This window comes from Eriocheir sinensis, chromosome 30, assembly GCF_024679095.1.
Source record: "Eriocheir sinensis breed Jianghai 21 chromosome 30, ASM2467909v1, whole genome shotgun sequence".
Lineage (NCBI taxonomy): Eukaryota > Metazoa > Arthropoda > Malacostraca > Decapoda > Varunidae > Eriocheir > Eriocheir sinensis.
Window position 1 is genome coordinate 15,980,727 of NC_066538.1, and position 23,374 is coordinate 16,004,100.

The window sequence follows — 23,374 nt, forward strand, 5'->3', positions numbered from 1 at the left end:
TTAAAAAGGAAAGAATGGCAGAATAGGGAAGAGAAATAACACTTAGAATAATTATAAATACCTAGAGAAAATATTAATAACTCTTCCATAATTACAAAAGCTGGAAATAGACTGAAATAACGGAGATACGCAACAGAGGAAGAGGAATAAAAATTAGCATAAAACAAAGGAAATACAGACTAGGGAAGAAATTAACATAGAATAAATTAAAAGAGACATCCTGTAATTATGTGAAGAGGAAAATGTGAGTAAAAGAGGAATAAAAGAGTAAAATAGGAATAAAAAAAAGAATGAAAGAGAGAGAAAGAGAATAAAAGAGGAATAAAAGAGTAAAAGATGAATAAAAAAGGATAAAGAGAATAAAACAGAGGATAAAGAGAATAAAAGAGAAATAAAAGAGTAAAAGAGGAACAAAAATGAGCATAAAAAAGGATAAAGAGAATAAAAGAGAGCATAAAGAGAATAAAAGACGAATAAAAGAGTAAAAGAGGAATAAAAATGAGCATAAAAGAGAATAAAGCGAATTAAAGAGAGGATAAAAGAGGAATAAATGAGTAAAAGAGGAACAAAAATGAGCATAAAACAAAGGAAATACAGACAAGGGAAGGAATTAACACATAGAATAAATAAAAAGAGCCATCCTGTAATTATGTGAAGAGGAAAATGAGTAAAATAACCGAGGTGAAAATATTAGGCAGGAAAATATTGGAACTGTTGTCATCGGAGGAAAATGGCAGAAGGGGGAGTGAAGACTGTCCTGTGCCGGTGAGTTTTTCCTTTTTCCTCCTCACTAAAGACACTGACGCTTGTGATGTCCATGTAGATTTAAGCATGAAGGTCACATCTTAAATTATACCAAAGGAAATGTCGAGGAAATAATTAATAGAGACGTGAGAAGTATTAATGACAGCAGGAACAGAACCTCGGAGGAAAGCAAAATGGAATAATGCCTTGTCCTTTTTCATTTTTCCTCCTCGCTGAAGACACTGACACTTGTGATACCCATGTAGACTGAAGCATAAAGGCCACATCTTAAATTACACCAAAGGAAACGTCTCCCAAATAAATTATAATGGCGTGAGAGGCATTAATAACAGCAGGAATTGGACCACAAAGGAAGGGGAAACAAAATAATGTCGTCCTTTTTTCTCCTCACTGAAGACACTGACGCTTGTGATATCCATGTAGATTTAAGCGTGAAGGCCACATCTTAAATTACACCAAAGGAAACATCTCCCAAATAAATTATAAAGGCGTGAGAGGCATTAATAACAGCAGGAATTGGACCACAAAGGAAGGGGAAACAAAATTTTTTTCCTTTTGTGTCCTCACTAAATACACTGACGCTTGTGATATCCATGTAGATTTAAGCATAAAGGCCACATCTTAAATTATACCAAAGGAAACATTGTAGAAATAAATTGCAGAGGTGTGAGAGGCATTAATGACAGCAGGAATTGGACCTCAAAGGAAAGGAAAACGAAATGTCTTGTCCTTTTTTGTTTTTTCTCCTCACTAAAGACACCGACACTTGTGATACCCATGTAGACTGAAGCGTAAAGGCCACATCTCAAGCCACACCAAAGGAAACATCTCCCAAATAAATAATAAAGATATGAGAGGCATTATCAGTGCTGACCTCAGGAGCAAAACCAAAGGAAAGCAGACTGAGTGAATGTCCTTATTTTTACTATGTTATTTTACATGTTGAACTTTGTAGTGACCTCTCATAGGGGTTGTTGGGTCCATAGGGGGTGGGGGTGGCCCATGTCCTGACCTGTCAAGCATAGGGGTCAACATGGGGTCACAGAAAGGAAGGTCACCAGGGAGGGGCAGAGGACGGGGTCAGAACGTGTATGGGTCAGGGAATCTGTGGTTTTGATTGATTTTGTTTCATTTATTTTCTCATCTTTGTTTGTCTTTGTATGTCTGTGTGTCTGAAGATTCTCTCTCTCTCTCTCTCTCTCTCTCTCTCTCTCTCTCTCTCTCTCTCTCTCTCTCTCTCTCTCTTGTAATATATTTTGCATTGATTTTTCTGAGCTAACAATTTTGATTTTCACATCTTGCAATATACATTCTTATAAGCTTATTTATTTATCAAGCCATTCAGGGCAAGAAAAATATGTCCAGAGTTTAGTTTGGAAGGTCAGGAAACTTGTGCTATTTGTGTGCTATATAATTGCTTAAGAAGGTGATCATAGTGACCTTTTGTTTAAGTGAGCTAGTATTATTTTTTTGTGTGTGAAATGTCAGGGTGTTTAATATACTTTGTCAGAGGTGTGTGTGTGTGTGTGTGTGTGTGTGTGTGTGTGTGTGTGTGTGTGTGTGTGTGTGTGTTCTTACCTAATTGTATTTTCGCAGGATTGAGTCAAGCTCATTTTGTCCCGTCTTTTGACATTAATTCATCATACTTTTCTTTAAAACTATGAATATTTTTGACACACACAACTTCTTCCAGTAGAGCAATCCATTTATCTATCGCTCTGTCAGGGAAACTGTACTTTTTAACATCTTTCTTTAGCCTTAGTGTGTGTGTGTGTGTGTGTGTGTGTGTGTGTGTGTGTGTGTGTGTGTCTGCTTCTTTATATAATTTCCTCCCCCCTCCCCCCCCCCAAAAAAAAAAAAATTCCTATAGTCGAATCTTTCTATTTTGTCACCTTCATCTCACAGCTCTTTACCTCCTTTTAATATTCTGAATTCAACCGTCACACAGTCGCTCATCTTTAAGGGACACTTATAAGACTTCTCCAAATATATCTGGTTCCTTGGTTATTATATTAAATTGAGTCTCACAAGGGTGTCATCTTTATTAAATCTCATGCTTTTTTATCCATTGTCATAAAACTTTCCATTGTGATGTTTTATAGACTCCTCCCTTTCCTCCCCTCCTCTCTTCCTTCTCTCCATATTTCTCACTCTTCCTCCTCCCCACTCCTCTTTCCTCCTCTTTCTTCTTCCTTCTCTCCATTCCTTCTTCCTCTCCTTTCCTCCTCTTTCTTCCTCCTTCCCTTCCTTTCGTCCTCCTTCTTCCTCCTCGCCATTCCTTCTTCCTCTCCTTTCCTCCTCTTTCTTCCTCTTCTTCCTCCTTCCCATTCCTCCTTCCCCTACTTTCCTCCTTTTCTTCTTCTTTCCTTCTTTCTTTCGCCTCCCTTCTCTCATCTCTCTCCTTCTACCTCTCCTCCTCTCCTCCCTTCTTCCTCAACTTCTTTTCTCTCTCCCTCATTCCTTCCTTCCTCTCCTTTCTTTTTTTCGTCTCTTCTTACCTCTCTTTCTAATTCTATCTCTCCTCCCTCCTTCCAATAATCATCATCATCCAGTATATTTCTCTACATTTGAAGTCCCCCACCTGTATTATGTTGTCACTTACACAGATCAGACTTTATAAACATTCTCTCTTGTCATTCATATATTTTGGAAGTCCGTGTCATTTCATCCCCTCATCCTTGGTGGGACACATCCTCCTACGGTGTTCGTTCCGCAAGTCATTCATATTTGGAGGCTTACCTAATACTTCCGCCATGTCTGTGCCTATTTTGAGTTTGTGCACCATCATGTTGTTTTCCACCACCACCATCAATCCTCCTCTCAATTCTCCATTTCTTTTCCTTCTTCATATTCATAGGAACAGAACCTCAGAGGAAAGGAAAACTAAGTAATGTCTTGTCCTTTTTCATTTTCTGTCCTCTCTAAAGACACTGACGCTTGTGATGTCCATGTAGACTAAAGCATAGAGGCCACATCTTAAATCATACCAAAGGAAACATCTCCCAAATAAATTATAAAGGCGTGAGAGCCATTAATAACAGCAGGAATTGGACCTTTTATTAAGCATTTCTTCTACATTGTTTTTAATTAATTACGGTTTGTTTTTAGTTTTAAAGTATTTTTCATTTAGTCTTTTATTCGGCAAAACATAACCCTGCAGCTGCGGCACCAAGACCAAACACCCCAATCAATCAATCCATATTCTAAGGGTCACATTGCAAGACATACCGCCACCCAAGAACACATATTTGACAAGGTTTTCGTAGGAGTTGTGGGCATTTCCAGGAGTAGTTTTATGACCCTGGTGGTAGTTTGACCCTTCTTCTGTACCCTGAACCTCAAGAAGCACTCATTAGAACCCGACTGACCCCCTCCTTTGCCTTTAGAGAAAGATGATGTGAGAAGCGAAAATGTCTAATAATACAGACCTAAGTGTGCATATGTGTGTATTACTATGTTGTATTCACCTAGTTGTGTACAGGGCCTGAGCTATTCTCGTGGGGTCTATCTCATTCCATGCCCTCATCTTTGTCGGGAAATGTCCTACTGCAATCTTTTTTCTGCAGCTTATTACTTCTGCCATGCCCTTATGTGTCTCCAATTTAACCCGGTAGCTGTGGGGATCATGTTTCTTAAAGGTCCCTCTATGCGAGAAAAATGAGAAAAAATCATCACTCATGCAAACCATTTCATAATATGTATCAATGCATTTGTGATAATTTTATGCATCATCTATTTTTGGGGGGTTTATATCATGGTAAAAATTTGGCCCGTCAATGTTACACGGTAAAGCCACAAATTTGGCCTGTCGCTGGTACACGGTAAAGCCACAAATTTGGCCCGTCGCTGGTACACGGTAAAGCCACAAATTTGGCCTACCGCTACTACCGGGTTAAGCACCATGACTGTTTTCCACCACCACCATCACTCCTCTTCTCAACTTTCCATTTCTTTCACTTCTTCATATTCTAAATTCATCTCTTTACCACCATTAAATGCTGCATGTCCTTGAGTCTTGTTTACACTAAGCATAATACATCTGTCTCCCTCTCCTTTAGATAATCATATACCTCCAGCTTGGGTGATAGGAGACAATCCACATCAACATATCGTCGCCTTCGTAAACAAACCACCTGTTATTATTTTCTACTTTACAGGAAATCAGAAAAAGAACTGTCATCATCTCATTTGGCATATGATTTAAGCAGAAATGAAAAGGCCGATTCTAGAACACTCAAACCCTGAATGATGAAGGCAACTATACAAAAATGGGCGTCACTTGTTGAAAAATTGATGTAAACAAAAACCTGGAAATACTGAAAAATGACAGGCAGTTATTGTATGAGGGTGACAATATGCTACTTTTAACTTGTTACCTTTGCCATTTACACAGTTGAGGCGTCTGGAGAAGGGGCGTAAGGCACAGAGCCATTTTCCTGTGTGTGTGTGTGTGTGTGTGTGTGTGTGTGTGTAATAATTCTTGATGTCCGAGCGTCCACACATCTCACCAGGTACTTCATGAATGGCGTGTGTCGGGAGGGCGATCGCTGCCACTTCTCCCACAACAGAGACTCCTCCCGCCCCTCCATGATATGCCGATACTACCTGAGGGGGAACTGCTACTATGGGAGGAGCTGCAGGTGAGGGGGAGGGGGTGGGAGGGCTGACAAGGGGGTGGGAGGGACTTGGGAGGGTTGAAGATGTGAGTGGGAGGACTTACAAGGACAAGGTGGCAAGGTTGTGGGATGGGAGAGTGAAGAGGAGGAGGTGGTAAGGACTGAGTGGGATGGAATGGGGAGGTGCAGTGGAGGATATGGGAAGGATTGTGTGGAATGGGATAGGAGGTGGAAGGGGAGGTGAGGATATGGAATGGTATGGGAGTGTGGAAGGAAAGAGATGGGAAGGTATGTGTGGAATGGAGTGGAAGGCTGAGGAGGAGATTTTAAGCTGGTGGAATGGAATGAGGGGAAAGTGGAATGCTATAGAGGAGAGATGGGACTTATTTTTTGCATTTCTGATTTGTGGAGGAGAAGGGAAGGTTGTGGAATGGAGTGGAAGGCTGAAGAGGAGATTCAACCTGGTGGAGTGGAATGAGAGGGAAAAAGTGGAAGGCTACAGAGGAGAGATGGGACTAATTTTGTGGATTTCTGACTTGTGGAGGAGATGGGAAGGTATGTGTGGAATGTATGTATGTGGAATGGAATGTGTGGAATGAAGTGGAAGGCCGAAGAGATGTTAACCTGGTGGAGTGGAATGAGAGGGAAAAAGTGGAAGGCTACAGAGGAGAGATGGGACTGATTTTGTGCATCTCTGACTTGTGGAGGAGACGGGAAGGTTGTGGAATGGAGTGGAAGGCTGAAGAGGAGATGTTAACCTGGTGGAGTGGAATGAGAGGGAAAAAGTGGAAGGCTACAGAGGAGAGATGGGACTGATTTTGTGGATTTCTGACTTGTGGAGGAGATGGGATGGTATGTGTGGAATGAAGTGGAAGGCTGAAGAGAAGATGATAAGATAGTGGAATGAAATGAAAGCCAAAGGAAACGAGATTTATTTATTTATTTATTTTATTTATTATTTATTTTTACATCAAAGGACACGGCTCAAGGGCAACAAAAAGAGTACAAAAAAAAAAAAAGCCCGCTACTCGCCGCTCCCATAAAAGATAAAAGTAAAGAGTAGCCAAAACAGAGGTCAAATTCGGGTGGAGAGGCGGCTTGATACACTCTTCTTAACATATTCATTTCCCTTATTTCCTCTCCAGTCAACCTCACCCGTCCCCATCTCCAGGTATGATCACACGTGGCCAGGACAACAGCAGAGCGGGTCCGAGGTGAGCCAGGCGGAGAGCCCCCCCAGCACCCAGCAGCAGCAGCACCCACAGAGGGAGGCCGCCCAGCGCAGCGGTGACACACGACATAAGGACGGCGGCCTCACACTGCTGCCGCCACACACACACTCTAGTCAGCCAAGCCTTCTCTCACAAAGGTGGGCGGCTGGAGACTCCAAGGTTCACTACCAGTTTTGACTTTCATTCTCTTTCTCAAACCAGCCTATTGAATAAGCCTACAATTTAGTTTTCCTCAATAATTTAGAGTAGTTAGGCCAGGACCATACACATATCCCTAACTATCTATCTATATCCCCGACACCCTGCTCCAGCAAAATAGAGCCTGGGTTCGATTCCCAGGCGGAGTTGAAAAAATTGGGTGGCTTTTCCGATACCCTACGCCCCTGTCCACCCAGCATTGAATGGGTACCAGGTATTAATCGGGGGTTGTGTCCTGTCTCCTGAGATCTGTTCCCTTCTATAATTCCTTCCCCCTCCTGTCTCTCCGGCATGTGACCACAGATGTTGCGCCGACTAAATGAAACTTTCCAAAACTTTCCAGCAAAATAGAATAGAATGAGAGAAGAGAGGTCACTGGAAACGCATGTAAACTCTCCCAAACTGCCTTGGAGATACGCCCAACATTCTAGATCTCTTTCTAACCTGGTTCTTTCCATTACAGTAAACAAGGCAAGGACTTAATCAGCACATCCCAAAGCAGCCCTGCCACTACCAGCCACAGCAGCAACAGCAGTAGTCTCAGGAAGAAGAGCAGCAACAGCAGCAGCTTCAGCCACAGCATCAGCAGTGCACTCAGCCCCCCCAGCAGCAGCAGCAATCAAGACAGCAGCCGTGTGCCCTCCTGGGTGGACGCGCCGGAATTCATACCTAAACTTGCCAAAGATGATGTTACAAATGGTGAGTGATATTTATTTATTTATTCATTGTTTTTCTGTACACTAGGTAGACAGTCCAAGGGAATACAATAGGTAAAGCAAAGGCCCGCAGTCCATTCCCATAGTTCTTTTTTTTATATATATAGTACTGTACGATGGGGAAAAGGGGGACAACTGGGGTAAAAGGGAATGCCTACTTTTTCAGCTTAAAGACGAGAGGTTTAAGTGGGGCCATATTTTAAAACATTTCTGCGCCCAAGAACACGTAATTTACTTGTCTTTCGTGGGAGTTTAGGGCATTTCCAGGGGTACTTTTATGACCCTGGTGGTAGTCTGAGCCTTCGTCTGTACCGCGAACCTAAAAGAAAACTCATTAGAACTCGTTTAACCTCCTTTTCGGACTTTGGAAATTATTGATGTGAGAGGCAGGGTCGTCTAAGAATACCAAACTAAGTCTGTTGCCTTCGCCCCAACACCCCCACTCGCCCCCCTCCGCCCCCCCACTTAAACCTCTCGTCTTTAAGCTGAAAAAGTGGACATCCTCTTTTACCCCAGTTGTCCCCTTTTCCCCCATCGTACGGTACTTAAAGGAAACAGCTCAAGGGTAAAAAAATAATTGAAAGGAGAAAAAGCCTGCTAATCACTGCCTCTGTAGAAAAGGGTATAGAGTATAGAGGAAGACAGAAGAAGTCAATGTTGCATCTCTATTTTCTATCAATATTTTCATGCTGACTGCTCCTTTGAACTTAATAACCGCATGCTCCCACCCCCCCTTCCCTCAGCCCCTCTGCGCATGACTTTCCATTCTTGCTCATCCCTATACTGTCCAAATCCCTCATGCAAAAGTCAACCAGCATCTTCATTCTTTCATCACTACTGCTTGTAAACTCTGGAACAGCCTTCTCTCGTCTGTATTTCCTCCTGCCTATGACATGAACTCTTTCAAAATGAGAGTATCAGGACACCAGCTGAAATTGATGTCTCTTCAGGCCACTCACTCTGTTTTCTTTTGCAGGTTTTTTTGTTTTGTTTTTTGCCTTTGAACTGCCTCCCTTGCTGTAAGAATATGAATGAGGGTATCTATTGCTTGTCCTTGGCTAAACCTTTTATACTTTTTGTGTCTTCATTGCCCTTACCAGACCTTATTCTACCCCACACAACTATCAAGGGTGTCTAGAGGGTGTCCATGACCCTGGCTTATATTCCTTTCTTCTTATATTCTTCTTGTATACTGTGTCTTACTGTGTCTGTCCCTTCCCCACACAGCTATCAAGGGTGTCTAGAGGGTGTCCATGACCCTGGCTTATATTCCTTTCTTATATTCCTCTTGTATACCGTGTCTTACCGTGTCTGTCTCTGCCCCACACAGCCATCGAGGGTGTCCACAACCTGTCCTTGGCCCCGGCAGACTATGAAGTGTCCTACGCACAGGTGGCCGGGGCGGGCAACAAGGACACAGTCACCCCATCCAGCGGCACCTCTGACGGGGAGCTGTGCCCCACCTACCTGATGTCTGGCAAGTGCCAGCTGGGGGAGCAGTGTTCCTACATCCACGGCCTCATGTGTGAGGTGTGCCAGCTGGCCTGCCTGCACCCCTTCGACAAGGAGCAGCGCAGGATACACAAGGAGGTGAGCCGCTAGATTTACATAGATTTACATAGATATTCAGACCACACAGACCCACACAGAGAGAGATTGTAGGATGAAGAGTGAATGTCAAATAATGTTCCTTAACCTGGTACTTTCTTCCCTCTTTCCCTCTCAAATATCTCTTCTTTAGTTTCCCACATTGATCATTATTTCCAGTACATAAAGGAGAGTGAGAGTCTGATAATGTTCCTGTGTAGATGAAGGAGTTTAGAGAGAAAAATGATAAAAAAAATCCAGGAAAAGTATCGCTGCCTGGCCTTCCCCTCATGCATACTCGCTGATGTGCTGTTAATACTTAGCCCAGACATTTTTTTCCTATAGCAGAAGAGTTAGTACAGGACCCCATCACCTCCATGAATTAGTAATGATCATAGCCCAGACATTTTTTACCTATAGCAGAAGAGTTAATACAGGACCCCATTGCCTCCATGAATTAGTAATGATCATAGCCCTGACATTTTTTTCCTATAGCAGAAGAGTTAATACTGGACCCCATTGCCTCCATGAATTAGTAACGATCATAGCCCTGACATTTTTTTCCTATAGCAGAAGAGTTAATACAGGACCCCATTGCCTCCATGAATTAGTAACGATCATAGCCCAGACATTTTTTTCCTATAGCAGAAGAGTTAGTACAGGACCCCATTGCCTCCATGAATTAGTAACGATCATAGCCCTGACATTTTTTTCCTATAGCAGAAGAGTTAGTACAGGACCCCATTGCCTCCATGAATTAGTAACGATCATAGCCCAGACATTTTTTTCCTATAGCAGAAGAGTTAGTACAGGGCCCCATTGCCTCCATGAATTAGTAACGATCATAGCCCAAACATTTTTTCCTATAGCAGAAGCGTTAATACAGGACCCCATCACCTCCATGAATTAGTAATGATCATAGCCCAGACATTTTTTTCCTATAGCAGAAGAGTTAGTACAGGACCCCATTGCCTCCATGAATTAGTAATGATCAATCCCTTCTCGCCCCTTCATCCTCCTCATGTCTTCCTCACACACCATCTCTAGGTCCCAAATACCCCCAGTAAATGGATCAATAGTAACCAGCTCCTCTGTCCTTCAACCTTCTCAAATCTTCCTCTACGGCACCCTAAGCAATCATTCTTTCACCTCTCGTTCCTTTTGTTTATATTGGAGCAGTGTCTAGTGGGCTTTTTTGTTGTTGTTTTTGTTTTGTGTCCTTGAGCTGCCTCCTTTGCTGTGAAAAAAAAAAAAAAAATCAATCAATCAATCCCCCCTCTCCCGTCCCCCGCCAGGAGTGCACCAAGCTGATGGAGGCGGAGATGGAGCACTCCTTCGCCGTGGCTCGCTCCCGGGACAAGGTGTGCGGCATCTGCATGGACACGGTGATGGAGCGGCCCCTCGCCTCGCAGCGCCGGTTCGGGATCCTGCCCAACTGTGCCCACTGCTTCTGCCTCAACTGTATACGCAAGTGGCGCCAGTCCAAGCAGTTTGAGAACAAGATCATCAGGTGCGGAGGGTGGTGCTGCTGTTGTTGTTGTTGGGTTTGGTGTAGATGGTTTTTTGAGTTCGACTTTTTTTTTTTTTTTTTTTTTTTTTTTTTTTTTTTTCCCATTAGTCCAAGCAGTTTGAGAATACGATCATCAGGTGCGGAGGCCGTTGCTATGGTTGTTGTTGGGTTTGGTATTGATGGGTTTTTGAGTTCGACTATTTTTTATTTTTTTTAATTTTATTTTTTATTCCTCTTTTTCCACTAGTCCAAGCAGTTTGAGAATACGATCATCAGGTGCGGAGGATGGTGCTATGGTTGTTGTTGGGTTTGGTACAGATGGGTTTTTGAGTTCGGCTTGTGTTTTTCTCCGATACCCTACGCCCCTGTCCACCCAGCAGTGAATGGGTACCAGGTATTAATCGGGGGTTGTGTCCCGTCTCCTGGGGTCTGTTCCCTTCTCCTATAATTCCTTCCCCCTCCTGTCTCTCTCCGGCATATGACCACAGATGTTGCGCCGACTAAACGAAACTTTCCAACTTTCCAGTTTTTATATTTTTTTTTTATTTATTTATTTTTTTTTTCCAATAGTCTTTGCAGTTTGAGAACAAGATCATCATGTCCAGAGGCTGTTGCTATGGTTGTTGTTGGGTTTGGTGTTGATGGGTTTTTGAGTTCAACTATTTATTTTATTTTATTTATTATTATTATTTTTTTTTATTCCTCTTTTTCCACGAGTCCAAGCAATTTGAGAACAAGATCATCAGTGGGGAGGCCGTTGCTGCTGTTGTTGGGTTTGGTGTTGAAGGGTTTTGTGAGTTGGACTAATGTTGGGTCTTTTTTTTTTCCACTAGTCCAAGCAATTTGAGAACAAGATCATCAGGTGGGGAGGATGTTGCTGAGTTGATGTGTTGATGGATTTGCAAGTTGGGCTATAGTTGGTTCATCTAAGTCTGAGGTGTGCACTATTGAGCACTGGCAACTTGCTGTCCCTCGATGTGTCCGATTTCATGGATAATGTATGATAGCCTATGCTTGGGAAACAGTTCAGAGTCAAGGTTATTAGGTGAGAAACTGTTCCTTTGTTGTCTGGTGGGTTGCATCATCATGGCTGCCTCTAAACACTATATGGGAAGGGAGAAATGTATGATGCACTTCACTCTCCATTATGTCTAGAACTATTCCTTCTTATGAGAATACTAGATATGAGCACTTGCATACGATACTTTGAATGTGCAAAGGATTAGTGGTGGGTGCATGTACTTCAAGGTTTATGGAAGTGGTGAGATATTTATTTAAGGTTACTGCTTCTAAAATTAATCTTCAGACACTTAAGCTTTGGAAAGTACTCAAGGTAAAAACAAAAACACTGAAAACTAACACATCTCTCATTCATATTTCAGGTCCTGTCCCGAGTGCCGGACACAGAGCGACTTTGTGATCCCCTCGCGCTACTGGGTGGACGACAAGGACAAGGAGGAGAAGGACAAGCTACTCCTCAGCTACCAAGAGGCCTTGAGGTGAGGCAAGGGTGGGCAGGGCAGGGGGGGGGAGTGAGGCAGAGGGGGGGGGGGGTAGGACTTGGTGGATAGATGAAACAGAAACAGGCTTGAGGGGAGGGCATTGGTGTGTGGGAGGTGCTGGAGACAGGGAGGCAGCAGAGGGAAAGCCTAATAATATTCCTTTCTTTCTTAACCTGCTACTGAAAGCCTAATAATATTCCGTCCTTCCTTAACCTGCTACTGAAAGCCTAATAATATTCCTTTCTTCCTTAACCTGCTATTGAAAGCCTGATAATATTCCGTCCTTCCTTAACCTGCTATTGAAAGCCTAATAATATTCCTTTCTTCCTTAACCTGCTATTGAAAGCCTAATAATATTCCTTTCTTCCTTAACCTGCTATTGAAAGCCTAATAATATTCCTTTCTTCCTTAACCTGCTATTGAAAGCCTAATAATATTCCTTTCTTCCTTAACCTGCTATTGAAAGCCTAATAATATTCCTTTCTTCCTTAACCTGCTATTGAAAGCCTGATAATATTCCGTCCTTCCTTAACCTGCTATTGAAAGCCTAATAATATTCCTTTCTTCCTTAACCTGCTATTGAAAGCCTAATAATATTCCTTTCTTCCTTAACCTGCTATTGAAAGCCTAATAATATTCCTTTCTTCCTTAACCTGCTATTGAAAGCCTAATAATATTCTGTCCTTCCTTAACCTGCTATTGAAAGCCTAATAATATTCCTTTCTTCCTTAACCTGCTACTGAAAGCCTAATAATATTCTGTCCTTCCTTAACCTGCTACTGAAAGCCTAATAATATTCCTTTCTTCCTTAACCTGCTACTGAAAGCCTAATAATATTCTGTCCTTCCTTAACCTGCTACTGAAAGCCTAATAATATTCCTTTCTTCCTTAACCTGCTACTGAAAGCCTAATAATATTCCTTTCTTCCTTAACCTGCTATTGAAAGCCTAATAATATTCCTTTCTTTCTTAACCTGCTACTGAAAGCCTAATAATATTCCTTTCTTCCTTAACCTGCTATTGAAAGCCTAATAATATTCCTTTCTTCCTTAACCTGCTATTGAAAGCCTAATAATATTCCTTTCTTCCTTAACCTGCTATTGAAAGCCTAATAATATTCCTTTCTTCCTTAACCTGCTATTGAAAGCCTAATAATATTCCTTTCTTCCTCAACCTGCTATTGAAAGCCTAATAATATTCCTTTCTTCCTTAACCTGCTATTGAAAGCCTAATAATATTCCTTTCTTCCTCAACCTGCTATTGAAAGCCTAATAATATTCCTTTCTTCCTTAACCTGCTATTGAAAGCCTAATAATATTCCTTTCTTCCTTAACCTGCTACTGAAAGCCTAATAATATTCCTTTCTTCCTTAACCTGCTATTGAAAGCCTAATAATATTCCTTTCTTCCTTAACCTGCTATTGAAAGCCTAATAATATTCCTTTCTTCCTTAACCTGCTATTCTCTCTTCCCCTAACCTTGTCCTCCATCCCTCTCAAATATCTTTTTACCTTGTCTTCTTTTTCTTCTTCGTTTAGTTTCCTTATTTTACTTTATGGTGTTGGCCGGGCTATGAGTCTCTCCCACTCTTGACAATCGTATACTCTCTCCTCCCTGGTGTTCGTTAACCTCATGTCTTCCTACACACACAGTCTCTAGGTCTTCTCCTTCCTTCTTCCTCCACTTCTGAGTACATGGCCCTCCCTCCTCCTCCTAACATGCCCATATCAGTCCCCCTAACTTGATGGCCTTTACTCCTACCAGCTCTCCTTCTCCTCCTCCTCCTCCTCCAAGCTCTTCACGCTACAAACTAACCTGAGAACAAGAAACAACGGAAAAACAGTTCAAGCAAAGCGATGCAATACCGACATCGACAGGAGTTATTTCTCGAATAGAGTTGTTAGCCACTGGAACAGCCTTCCTGCAGAAGTGGTTAGCGCAGAGACCATCAACTCCTTCAAGAAACGCATTGATCGCCACTTTGCTGCATCAGGAGTGAACTGAACGTTCCCAAGAGTAGATACACAAGTGCTTTAATCCTTCCCTGCAAGCCACTCCTATGGCAAACGGATTGATTAAATCACTGAACGCAGGCAGCCTAGTAATGAGCCAACAGGCTTTCTGCTGCTTGCTAGTCCATGTAGTCCTCCTCTTCTGTATCTCCTAACAGCGCCCTTCCCCTAACCTATTTTCCCCTTGCCCCCCACAGCGACAAGCCGTGTAAGTACTTCAAGCAGGGTGAGGGCCAGTGTCCGTTCGGCAACAAGTGTTTCTACCTTCACGCGCTCCCGGACGGCACCAAGAAGGACGTGGGGCCGCCCAGACGTCGCCGACGCTTCAATGCAGACGGCGAGCTGCAGCTGTACCTCGACGTATGTTACTGGTGTTGTTTGTTTCTTTCTTTCTCTCTTTTTTTTGTGGGTTGTTTGTTTCCTCTTGATGTGTTTCTTTTTTTTCCTACTTGGTTATCTTTTCTTATTATTATCCATTTTATTCTTTTCCTTTTTATTGTTTGTAGTTATTTTGTTGTTATTATTATTGTTATTACTATTATTGTTATTATTATTATTATTATTATTATTATTAGTAGTAGTAGTAGTAGTGGTAGTCTTGTTCTTTTTCTTCATATTATTCTTCATTCAACTTTACTATTTACTGACCCAGCCTCACTTCACCACATCCTACCTTAACCACGTGTCACCTTCAACTGCCTCATTTTTGCCTGACCTCACCTTCCCCTCCCGCAGAACATGGTGCTGTGGGACTTCATTGAGGAGCGAGAGCATCGTCTGGAGCTGCTGCGGGGCTCCATCCAGACCCTGTTGCTGGAGCTGGAGCTTGAGGACCTGGCGGATGAGTTCTACTTCGCCGACGACTCCGTCTCGGAGGCGTCTGACCTGTAGTAGTCCTCTGTCATGCTTCCCTGCCTCACCCTGCCTCACCCTGACCTGACCTTCCTTGCCTTGCCCTGCTCCACCCTCTCAGCCTGCCAGAGAGTGGAGAGATGAGAGTCACAGTGGAGTGGAATAAGTGGACCTTGTGGAGTTGTCATGTTCTTGATCTCCAGCTTATTTTATTATGGGTGAAATGGCCCTGTTTTTATGATTTCCGTTGGTGTGTTGCAGGGCCAGGATGTGGGCGGCAAGGAGGCAGGGAAGGAGCTTAGCGTGGAGGCAGCGGTCGTCCTGATCTCCTATGTTTTTAATAGTCTCCCGTGGAGCTTTAGTTTCATACGTACATTTTCTTCTTCATCCATTCAGCTGACTCTTCATCAAACTTAAAATAACGTAATTGTTTTTTCACACCCAGACTTATTTTCTTTTCCATGGAGCCAGCTACTTACGGTACTTCCTTTCCTCTGTTGTGTGGTATTTATACATCAATTTATTTTTTATTTATTTATTTTTTTGGCCGTTGAAGTCACGGCAACATATGTAGGGTCAAATCCACTCCAGCAGGGAAGAGCAGGAGTAGCAGGAGTATGTGTGTTGTAGGAGCCCCGGGCAGGGTGAGGGAAGCAGGCCCCTCCCCTGACCCATCCACTCCCCGGCCTGCTGCTCCACGCCCCCCTAGACCCCCCGTGTGGGCTGTGTGTGGGGTGATGTAGTCTGCCCCCCACCCCCCCGCCAGCATGCACATAACACTACTTGACAACACCACAACACCTCACAGTACACACCACATGACTTACAAACACTACAACACACCACCACACTACTTACCAACACTATTGCACATCACACTGCAACACAATAAACGTGACTACCACACCATACCACTCCTCTCCACAGCACACCATACGACACCAAAGTCAACCAAACCATACCCAGGAACACACCAAGTTAAACCACACCACATAACACCATATCTTGCCACACCAAATTAAACCACCCTACATGACACCATACCACCATACCACACCTCCAAGTTAGACCACGCCGCACCATCCCACACTTAACTAAACCACACCTCCACATCACACCACACACATACAATATACGACATCACACCAGACCACACCACACAACCACCCAAACCTTATACCAAACTACATGAAACTACACCACATCACACACACACACACACACACACACACACACACACACGACACACTCCTTAAGGAAGCCCCCAAGTAGTGTTGTAGCCGTAGTCATTAATCTTGATGGAAATAAAAAAAAGTACTAGTTGCATCTTCACTGGTTAGGACGTAAGTCTTCTGAAAAGAGAAAACACACAAAAAAAGGCTCTTTCAGATAAGTGTACGCCTATGAAATAAGGTCTTAGTAGGATATTGACACACACACACACACACATGTACACACACACACATACATACACACATCTATATGGTAGCACATTAGTAATACAGGACTGAACGTTGTCTCAGTTGTATACCAAAGCACACTCATCGCCACACTGACACACCGACACACTGCACCGCTTAACACAAACACTAGTGAGTAAGAGTGAGTCAACGCAACAGTGGTAACCAAATCTCATCGTTGCGAGTGACGGTGCGTTCACTCTGCATTCATTCACTCGCTCACCCCGTCCTCGGCCCGTCTAGAGGGTCCGAGGGCTGGTCTTCGTGTATTAGCCCTAAACTTAACATGGAACACTTCACATTATATATTCAGAGGCTGCACAGGTTACCAGAGTCGCCCGTTCTGATGCGTCATTCTCTGTTTCGGCTTGAGGTTATGCCGAGACAAAACGGACTTGGGAAATACGTGTGGCATCATCTTCCTGTCAGTTCCTCTTATTGTGGGATGTGAAAAAGATAATGTGGGGGAGGAAACACACTGATAGGCCTGTCAAAGTGATATTATACGAGCTCATAAATTGTACAAACCATGACTCGGATGTGAAGGGAAGGCTCCTCCTCGTGAGTCTTGGTCTGGTAGTCTGGGCAGCCTCGGTAGATTTGTATTCTGCAGAGTGAGTTGCAAAGCTTGAGAACCAAGGCTTTATTGCGGGTCTCTTATTAACTTTACGGCATTGGGTCTCATAGCAACTTTTGTGATTTTTGGAGTAGTACGAGTATGCCCAAAATTTTGACACAAGTGATTCTGACCGACCACACATTTTTGACACTAGGTCCACACGAGTCTTGGAGTAAATGGACGGTACGAGACATTGATTTCACCCGAGGGGCCGACGTTCCTTCAGGGTGCCAAGAGATCTAACCTTAGTGTAGCTGTCATGATCAAGAGTTTCGTAGACAGGTGTGCTCTCAGCGTATTCACCGCAGCATCTTCACAGCAGGATATGCATTGTCTTGTCCACTAGCAAATATGTAGTGTTGAGGTGTCCCCCCACCAGTCCTCCACTCGCCACCACCACCACCACCACCACCACCACCTCGTTGTCTGAGGAAGGCAGGAAGGAAGGAAGAAGGAAGGAATCAGCCACCAGAGCCTCTTGGTACATGTGGTTAGTTGTGTCTACTATTTATTCTTTGCCGTGACAGAGAATCTTGTGTGCTCAAAAATACAAAGACTTTTTAAAACTTTACAGCTTATCCCATACAAGTTCAAATGTACTTAGTTGTTGCCGATTGTCGTGTCGCCTTAAATTCTCCGAGTGATTCAATTGACAATTTAGATTCCAGCTGTGACAATTTTAATTTTTTATCGATGGAAAGAGTCGTAGGACTGACGCTTATGTAGACTTTGTCTTATGGTATACATTTATAAATATATATAAATATACTATACATTTAGGGAAACTTTTGTGATATTCAGAAATTAACCGCCTTGAAGCAAGCTTTTGTTGTAGTGTTGTATCCTGAATAGGGTGATGCCTGCTCTTGTTTTACTGTGTGGTGGCCTGGTGTCTTTTGTGTGATAAAGACACAAGCGACAGATGGAAATTTACTGTGTTTGTGGCCCTGGGAGGCGGCCGTCTGCCCGGAGCCCGCCGCTGGTTCTCATGACGGGAACACGACGTCATTGGCTGTCTGTCTTGCCTGGATTCATAGGTTCTTTGCCTTCGTGGGTGGGGGGGATTGGGCTTGAATCGTGCGTAGTTTACAAATTGATCCTAAAACTAAATCTCGAGATGAAGCTGAAAATTTTTTGCAGACCGGAGAGCCTCGTAAAGTCAAGGTGTGATGTGAAGTGAGTGCATGACTTCCCTGTAAGCTTGGTCTCGCGTCGCTTGCCTGGTTGTCCCCTGAATCTGTTTGCCTTCAGTTCGCTGCTTGAGGTTGTACTTTGTAGTGTGGAGGAGAGAGGGCAGCTTGAACTGGCAAATGAAAATGTAAAAAAAAAACAAAAAAAAAAGATTAAAAAATGTGTTCACCTCTGAGAAAGTACGCTAGGATTATTATGTACGTGTGTAGATGTTCTTGCTCACCTGCATGAAAATTACGAGTTGAGTTGGGCTTTCTTTGTTACGATAAAAAAAAAATCTAAGTCTTATAAACCATAAATACTCTAGTTTTGTAGAAGGTGACCGAGAAAACACTGTCGTGCTCTAGGCTGCTTGTTTGTGACTGGTGTTCATGGTTCCTCGAGTTAAGGTAATTGACCCACATACTGATTACAAGTGAAGCTAAAATAAAAAAATTCTTCCGAGGCATTTTTTCTCGCGTGTAAGGAGCGTCTTCTTACGTCGCTAGTTTGTAGTCTTATGCTTTACCGTCTGTTCCTCCGTCAGTACAGGATGTCGTTATTCGGATGACTCGCAGTACACAAATATCTTACATTCTAAAGATCCCCAGCCACTGCCATGGAATTTTTTTGTATGTGCATGTGTGTGTGCATGCGCGTGTGAGTGTGTGTGTGTGTGTGTGCTATGGACCTGGATACATGCAAACGTACATTGTTTCCAAGCGTGTTGAGTGTTTTGGTCAGTCTTATGGTTCCTGTCGGTGTTGGCCTCGTGTATTTATTTTTTGTAATCATTCCATATCTAGTTGTTATGTTAGTGCAAGACAAAACAGTTACCCCGGCTGGAGACACTCCCGGCCGCCGCAGTTGTTAGGTCGTCCCAGCAGAAGTGCCCTTGAAAAATTTTTGGTGTGACCGTTCATGTGTTTGTGATGTGTAGAGTACATACAGAGGGAAACTACGTGTTATCCACAGGTGCTGTCAGGACGCCGCGCCCGTCTTCCACTGCTGTAAAACATCTCCACGCATCCAAAAGCCAATCCAGAAAGTGTAAAGAATGCGTGTTATTATTTTCCACTCCATAATTTATTTATTTCTGTATACAGTATGTGATTGTGACAGCAAAGTTCATAACTGACTTTTTTTTCACATCCTCTTCATCCTGCAGTATACTTCTTGCATATTCTCCTTCAGTCTTTGTAATGTACATTGACTTTATTCTGACAACTTACGTCACCATCACAAACCCAGCCTCCCACGAGGAGAGCATCAACAATGCCTTAAATGACATCTTTTTATTTTTGCCTTAGCTATGTGAAAAGAGGAAGCTGTGCCCCCTCAGTTGTTTCTCATGAGATGCCGTGGAACACAAAGGTGCATTCCTCATGTTTATGTCCTTGGGATTCTTGAGTTCCTTCATATACCTTCTGATTTTCATATTTATTAATTATTCACCTAACTGCTTCATTTTCTTCTCACCCAAATTGACCACAAAGTTTTCTGCAGCCACTCAATGACTCTGGGGTCAACAGACACAAATTTTATATATATATTCTTGAAATTAATTATTAAGGGGCTTATTTGCTCTCCCCAAATACCTCATCTCAACTTTCAGTTCTCCCGTGCTGTGCTTCATTCCATACATACGCCCCTGAGGCATTCATTGGGTAAAGGTGGGCCTACTGCATAGCAAATTCTAACAGCACTGAGTCTGATTCTGTGGCCTTTAAGCATTACCCTGAAATGCAGGACAAACTAGGACATGTAGGTCACCAGTATACTTTCCAGGTTACTGTGGGTGTCCAGCCCTAACAAAGATGTGTGGCTGGCTGCTTTGTGTGCTATCTGCTCACCCTGTACTCCTCCTGACCTCTGTAGATTGGTAGTGAGACAACTCAGTAAAGGCGCACACTATGAGGGTAAAGATATTCCCTTCCCCATACTTATTTCACCATTACAATTCTACTTAAGGTTCCTATGGCTTGCCTCCCCTGCAGCAGTGTCCTTTTTGCTATACACTCAGGAAAATGGTTTACAGTATTGGAAGACTGAACAGCATCCTGAACACCTATTTGTATTCTTTTTATAGCATTCGTAGCGTCGGATAATCCACATCAAAAGTCGCAACGGTGTTTCAGCAGAGCGTGTCGAGCCGCCGCGAGCCGCCCCTCATGCCGAGCTCCCAGCGAGGGCACCGTCTGTCTGAACCCCAAATAATGAATGTTAAATCCGTGTATGTAATAGGTTGCAGCTGAACCTTGCAAGACTGTATTCACTCACATGGGACCAACAAACCCGACTGCTAAAACCTTCCCGCGTCGCCGAGTGCAACGCGCCGCCAGCTGCTCTGCCCTCACAATTAGGTGTAACTTCTCAGGTGTCAGCCACACTCGTATTTGTTGTGGAATTTTGAAGTGAAAAAAAATATGGGGTGTAAAAGTGCTTTGAAGGTGTATTTTATTGTAAATGCTTTAGGTCAACACGTACCACAATTTCTAGTGAGCTGATAAGTATGTGCTATTCCATTTGAGCAGTTCTTTATCATTCATTGTATGGTCAGGTAGTGACAAAATTATGTTGTATAAATGTAGCCTGCACGGGGTTGTCGTCGAGGCAGCCGTACACTTAGCTGATACATATGTTTGGCCAATGAAGTACAAGATGTGTTCACCATCATTTGCAGCTTTTATCAAAGGCTGAGAGCATTGAAGTCATATTACATATTGTAACTGAATCATAATCTCATAATTGTCTTTCATGAAAATGTACCACCAGCTTTAATAAATGTTTCGGCCACGTACGGGAGGCTTGAGGTGTGAAGAGGAGTCTTAGGAGGAGGAGGAGGAGGAGGAGGCCTGCTGATGTTGTTGTGAGGACAGTCTGCAGCCTAGTGAGTGACTGAGTGAGTGTGTGTGGGTGAGTGCGTGAGTAAACGAGTGATTGTGTTCCGCCTTCAACAGTGTCCCACCCACACTCCCATTATGGTGTTCCAGTGTTGTGAGGTTCTACTGTGTGTCCAATGTGATAATGCTTACACTTACTACTCCTCTGTGTGCCATGTTACACCAACAGTGATGACACATAACTTAGGTGATTTTTTTTATTTTTATTTAACGTTTGTAAATATGGAAGTGGTGTACAAGAGCTTGAACATTGATTGATATGCAATGATCATTATGTACCGTTCTGTTCTTCATGTAGCACTGATCTGCGTCACTTGCCAAAGTTTATGAGGGAATGAAAGCGTACAAATGAATTATTATTTTTCTCTTATGCCGATCTACTACAGTGTCTTGAGGTGAAGCGAGGGGCCGCGCCATGCCGGAGTCTGTTTAGTTGCATTCTCTCGGAGTCGTGGTCTCGGCTGGTGGTTGATGAGAGGTAATTTTGGACTTGCTTCAGGGAACTTTCTAATATTCTTGTTTAATTACTCTAATCAGTCCCTGTAGTCTCTCAGGAAATTGTTTAGTCTGTCGGATATAATTTGGGTGTTGAGTTAGGGTATCTGGGATCCCTGGCAAGAGAGTGCATAACCGTTCCTCATGGTGAGAAGTATTGCATCCTTCCTTTTCAAATTACAATGCATTTGCACTTCCCTTGCTACGTATTTATATTGTCACTCATTGTCCTGAGATTAGTTGCATTTTAAAGGTTTCAGTAGTGAGAAAACAAAAAGAGAAAATGTTGCCAGCATTTTGTTTAGTTCATGAAAGGCTTTTGTTCTTAGTGACAATTAGTGTGGCTGTATGTGATTTTTTGGCTTTCACCAAGAAGCTAAAATTGTTTGAGAATGTCAAGACTGTAGTCTGGTGAGTTATAAATGTTTTATAATGGCGGGATATTTGCCTGTGTTCGCCCAAACTGAACTAAATTGTGTATATATAAGATGAATCTTAATACTTTATTAGTGTACAGAATTGGAGAATATTCCAAATATAATGATTTTTTTATTTTCCTGTGAGAAGTTTTGTTTGGATCGACATTGTGAGCCTTGCCAGGCCCTGCCACCCCCCCTGCCAGGCCTACCCTATCCTGCCCTGCCCTATCCTCCCCTACTCTACCCTAGCCTGCCCTGCCCTACCCTACCTTACCCTATCCTGCCTTGTCCTGTCCTACTCTACCTTGTCCTAGCCTGCCCTACCTTATCCTCCCTTACATTAGTTTACCCTGCCCTGCCTTGCCTTATCCTGCCATACTCAGCCCTGTCTTGCCTTTTTCTGTCCTACCCTGTCCCTGTCTTAACCTACCCTACCTTAGCCCAGTGTACCCTATGCTACCCTACCCTACCCTTCTTTGCCCTTTCCTAACCTACCCTGCCCTGTAATAACCTACCCTACCCTTTGATCCATTGTATTTCCTTGGCATTCATGTTATCAAGCCTCTCATCTCTAAAATTAATGGATATCTACTTGGCATTCATGTTATCAAGCCTCTCATCTCTAAAATTAATGGATATCTACTTGGCATTCATGTTATTAAGCCTCTCATCTGAAATTAATTGATATCTACTTGGCATTCCTGTTATCAAGCCTCTTGTCAGCTAATAGTGGAATATCTGATCTCAACAACTCGGCGTGAATTGGGCAGTCAAGGCGTGAGGGGACCAATGCCCTCCTTATGTGATTGGACCCTGATTGTGCCTTCAACTGCCTCGGTCCAGCTGATGGTCTTGTGTCCCTCCCCTGCCATGCCTGTGTTTGTGATTCCAGGTTGATAACTGCCCCTTCACTTTGTCTTCTTGTTGCCTTTTACCATACATCCATAATAGCCATGGTGGAGCACTGACATGAAGTACGACAGGGGATGCTTGATGGCTATATTGTGGCTTGAGCAGGTTGAAGGATGATGGGAAGGTGGTCTACTTGGAGACTTGCCTTGAGGGACCTTTGGGTTTGACTTCATAAGGTGGGCGAGGTGAAGCTTCCCTTTCGTATGCCGGTTCATCACAGCGGGTTTGTAAGCTTATAAACCAAATACCAAACCCGTAAACCTCGTAAACCAAATACCAAACCCGTAAGCCTCAAACCAAATACCAAACCCGTAAACCTCAAACCAAATACCAAACCCGTAAACCTCGTAAACCAAATACCAAACCCGTAAACCTCAAACCAAATACCAAATCCGCAAACTTCGCAAA

The 23,374-nt window shown here is 43.2% G+C and overlaps 1 protein-coding gene and 1 long non-coding RNA gene across 3 annotated transcripts; one reads left to right on the forward strand and one right to left on the reverse strand.

The window, feature by feature from the left end:
• Positions 1–704: 704 nt before the first annotated feature.
• On the forward strand, positions 705–22,176 carry LOC127005638 (probable E3 ubiquitin-protein ligase makorin-1). Its single transcript, XM_050874653.1, has 9 exons — positions 705–765; positions 5,277–5,405; positions 6,553–6,750; positions 7,275–7,510; positions 8,858–9,117; positions 10,410–10,624; positions 12,007–12,123; positions 14,334–14,496; positions 14,872–22,176. The coding sequence occupies exons 1-9, from the start codon at positions 731–733 to the stop codon at positions 15,025–15,027; spliced, it is 1,509 nt and encodes a 502-aa protein (XP_050730610.1). The 5' UTR covers positions 705–730; the 3' UTR covers positions 15,028–22,176.
• On the reverse strand, positions 12,426–14,327 carry LOC127005639 (uncharacterized). Of its 2 annotated transcripts, none has more exons than XR_007758769.1 (4): positions 13,500–14,327; positions 13,140–13,259; positions 12,660–12,779; positions 12,426–12,619 (listed from the first exon to the last, which is right to left on the reverse strand). It is a non-coding gene; the product is annotated as an uncharacterized LOC127005639 (long non-coding RNA). The 2 variants fall into 2 exon arrangements; XR_007758770.1 differs by lacking the exon at positions 13,500–14,327 and adding an exon at positions 13,380–13,463.
• Positions 22,177–23,374: the final 1,198 nt, after the last annotated feature.

What these genes read in the sequence shown, in the direction of transcription:
- LOC127005638 (XM_050874653.1), top strand. Translation starts at nt 731, where the DNA reads ATGGCAGAAGGGGGAGTGAAGACTGTCCTGTGCCG. An exon ending in GTGAAGACTGTCCTGTGCCG is followed by an intron (nt 766 to 5,276) that starts GTGAGTTTTTCC and finishes ACATCTCACCAG; the next exon opens with GTACTTCATGAATGGCGTGT. An exon ending in AGCTACCAAGAGGCCTTGAG is followed by an intron (nt 12,124 to 14,333) that starts GTGAGGCAAGGG and finishes TGCCCCCCACAG; the next exon opens with CGACAAGCCGTGTAAGTACT.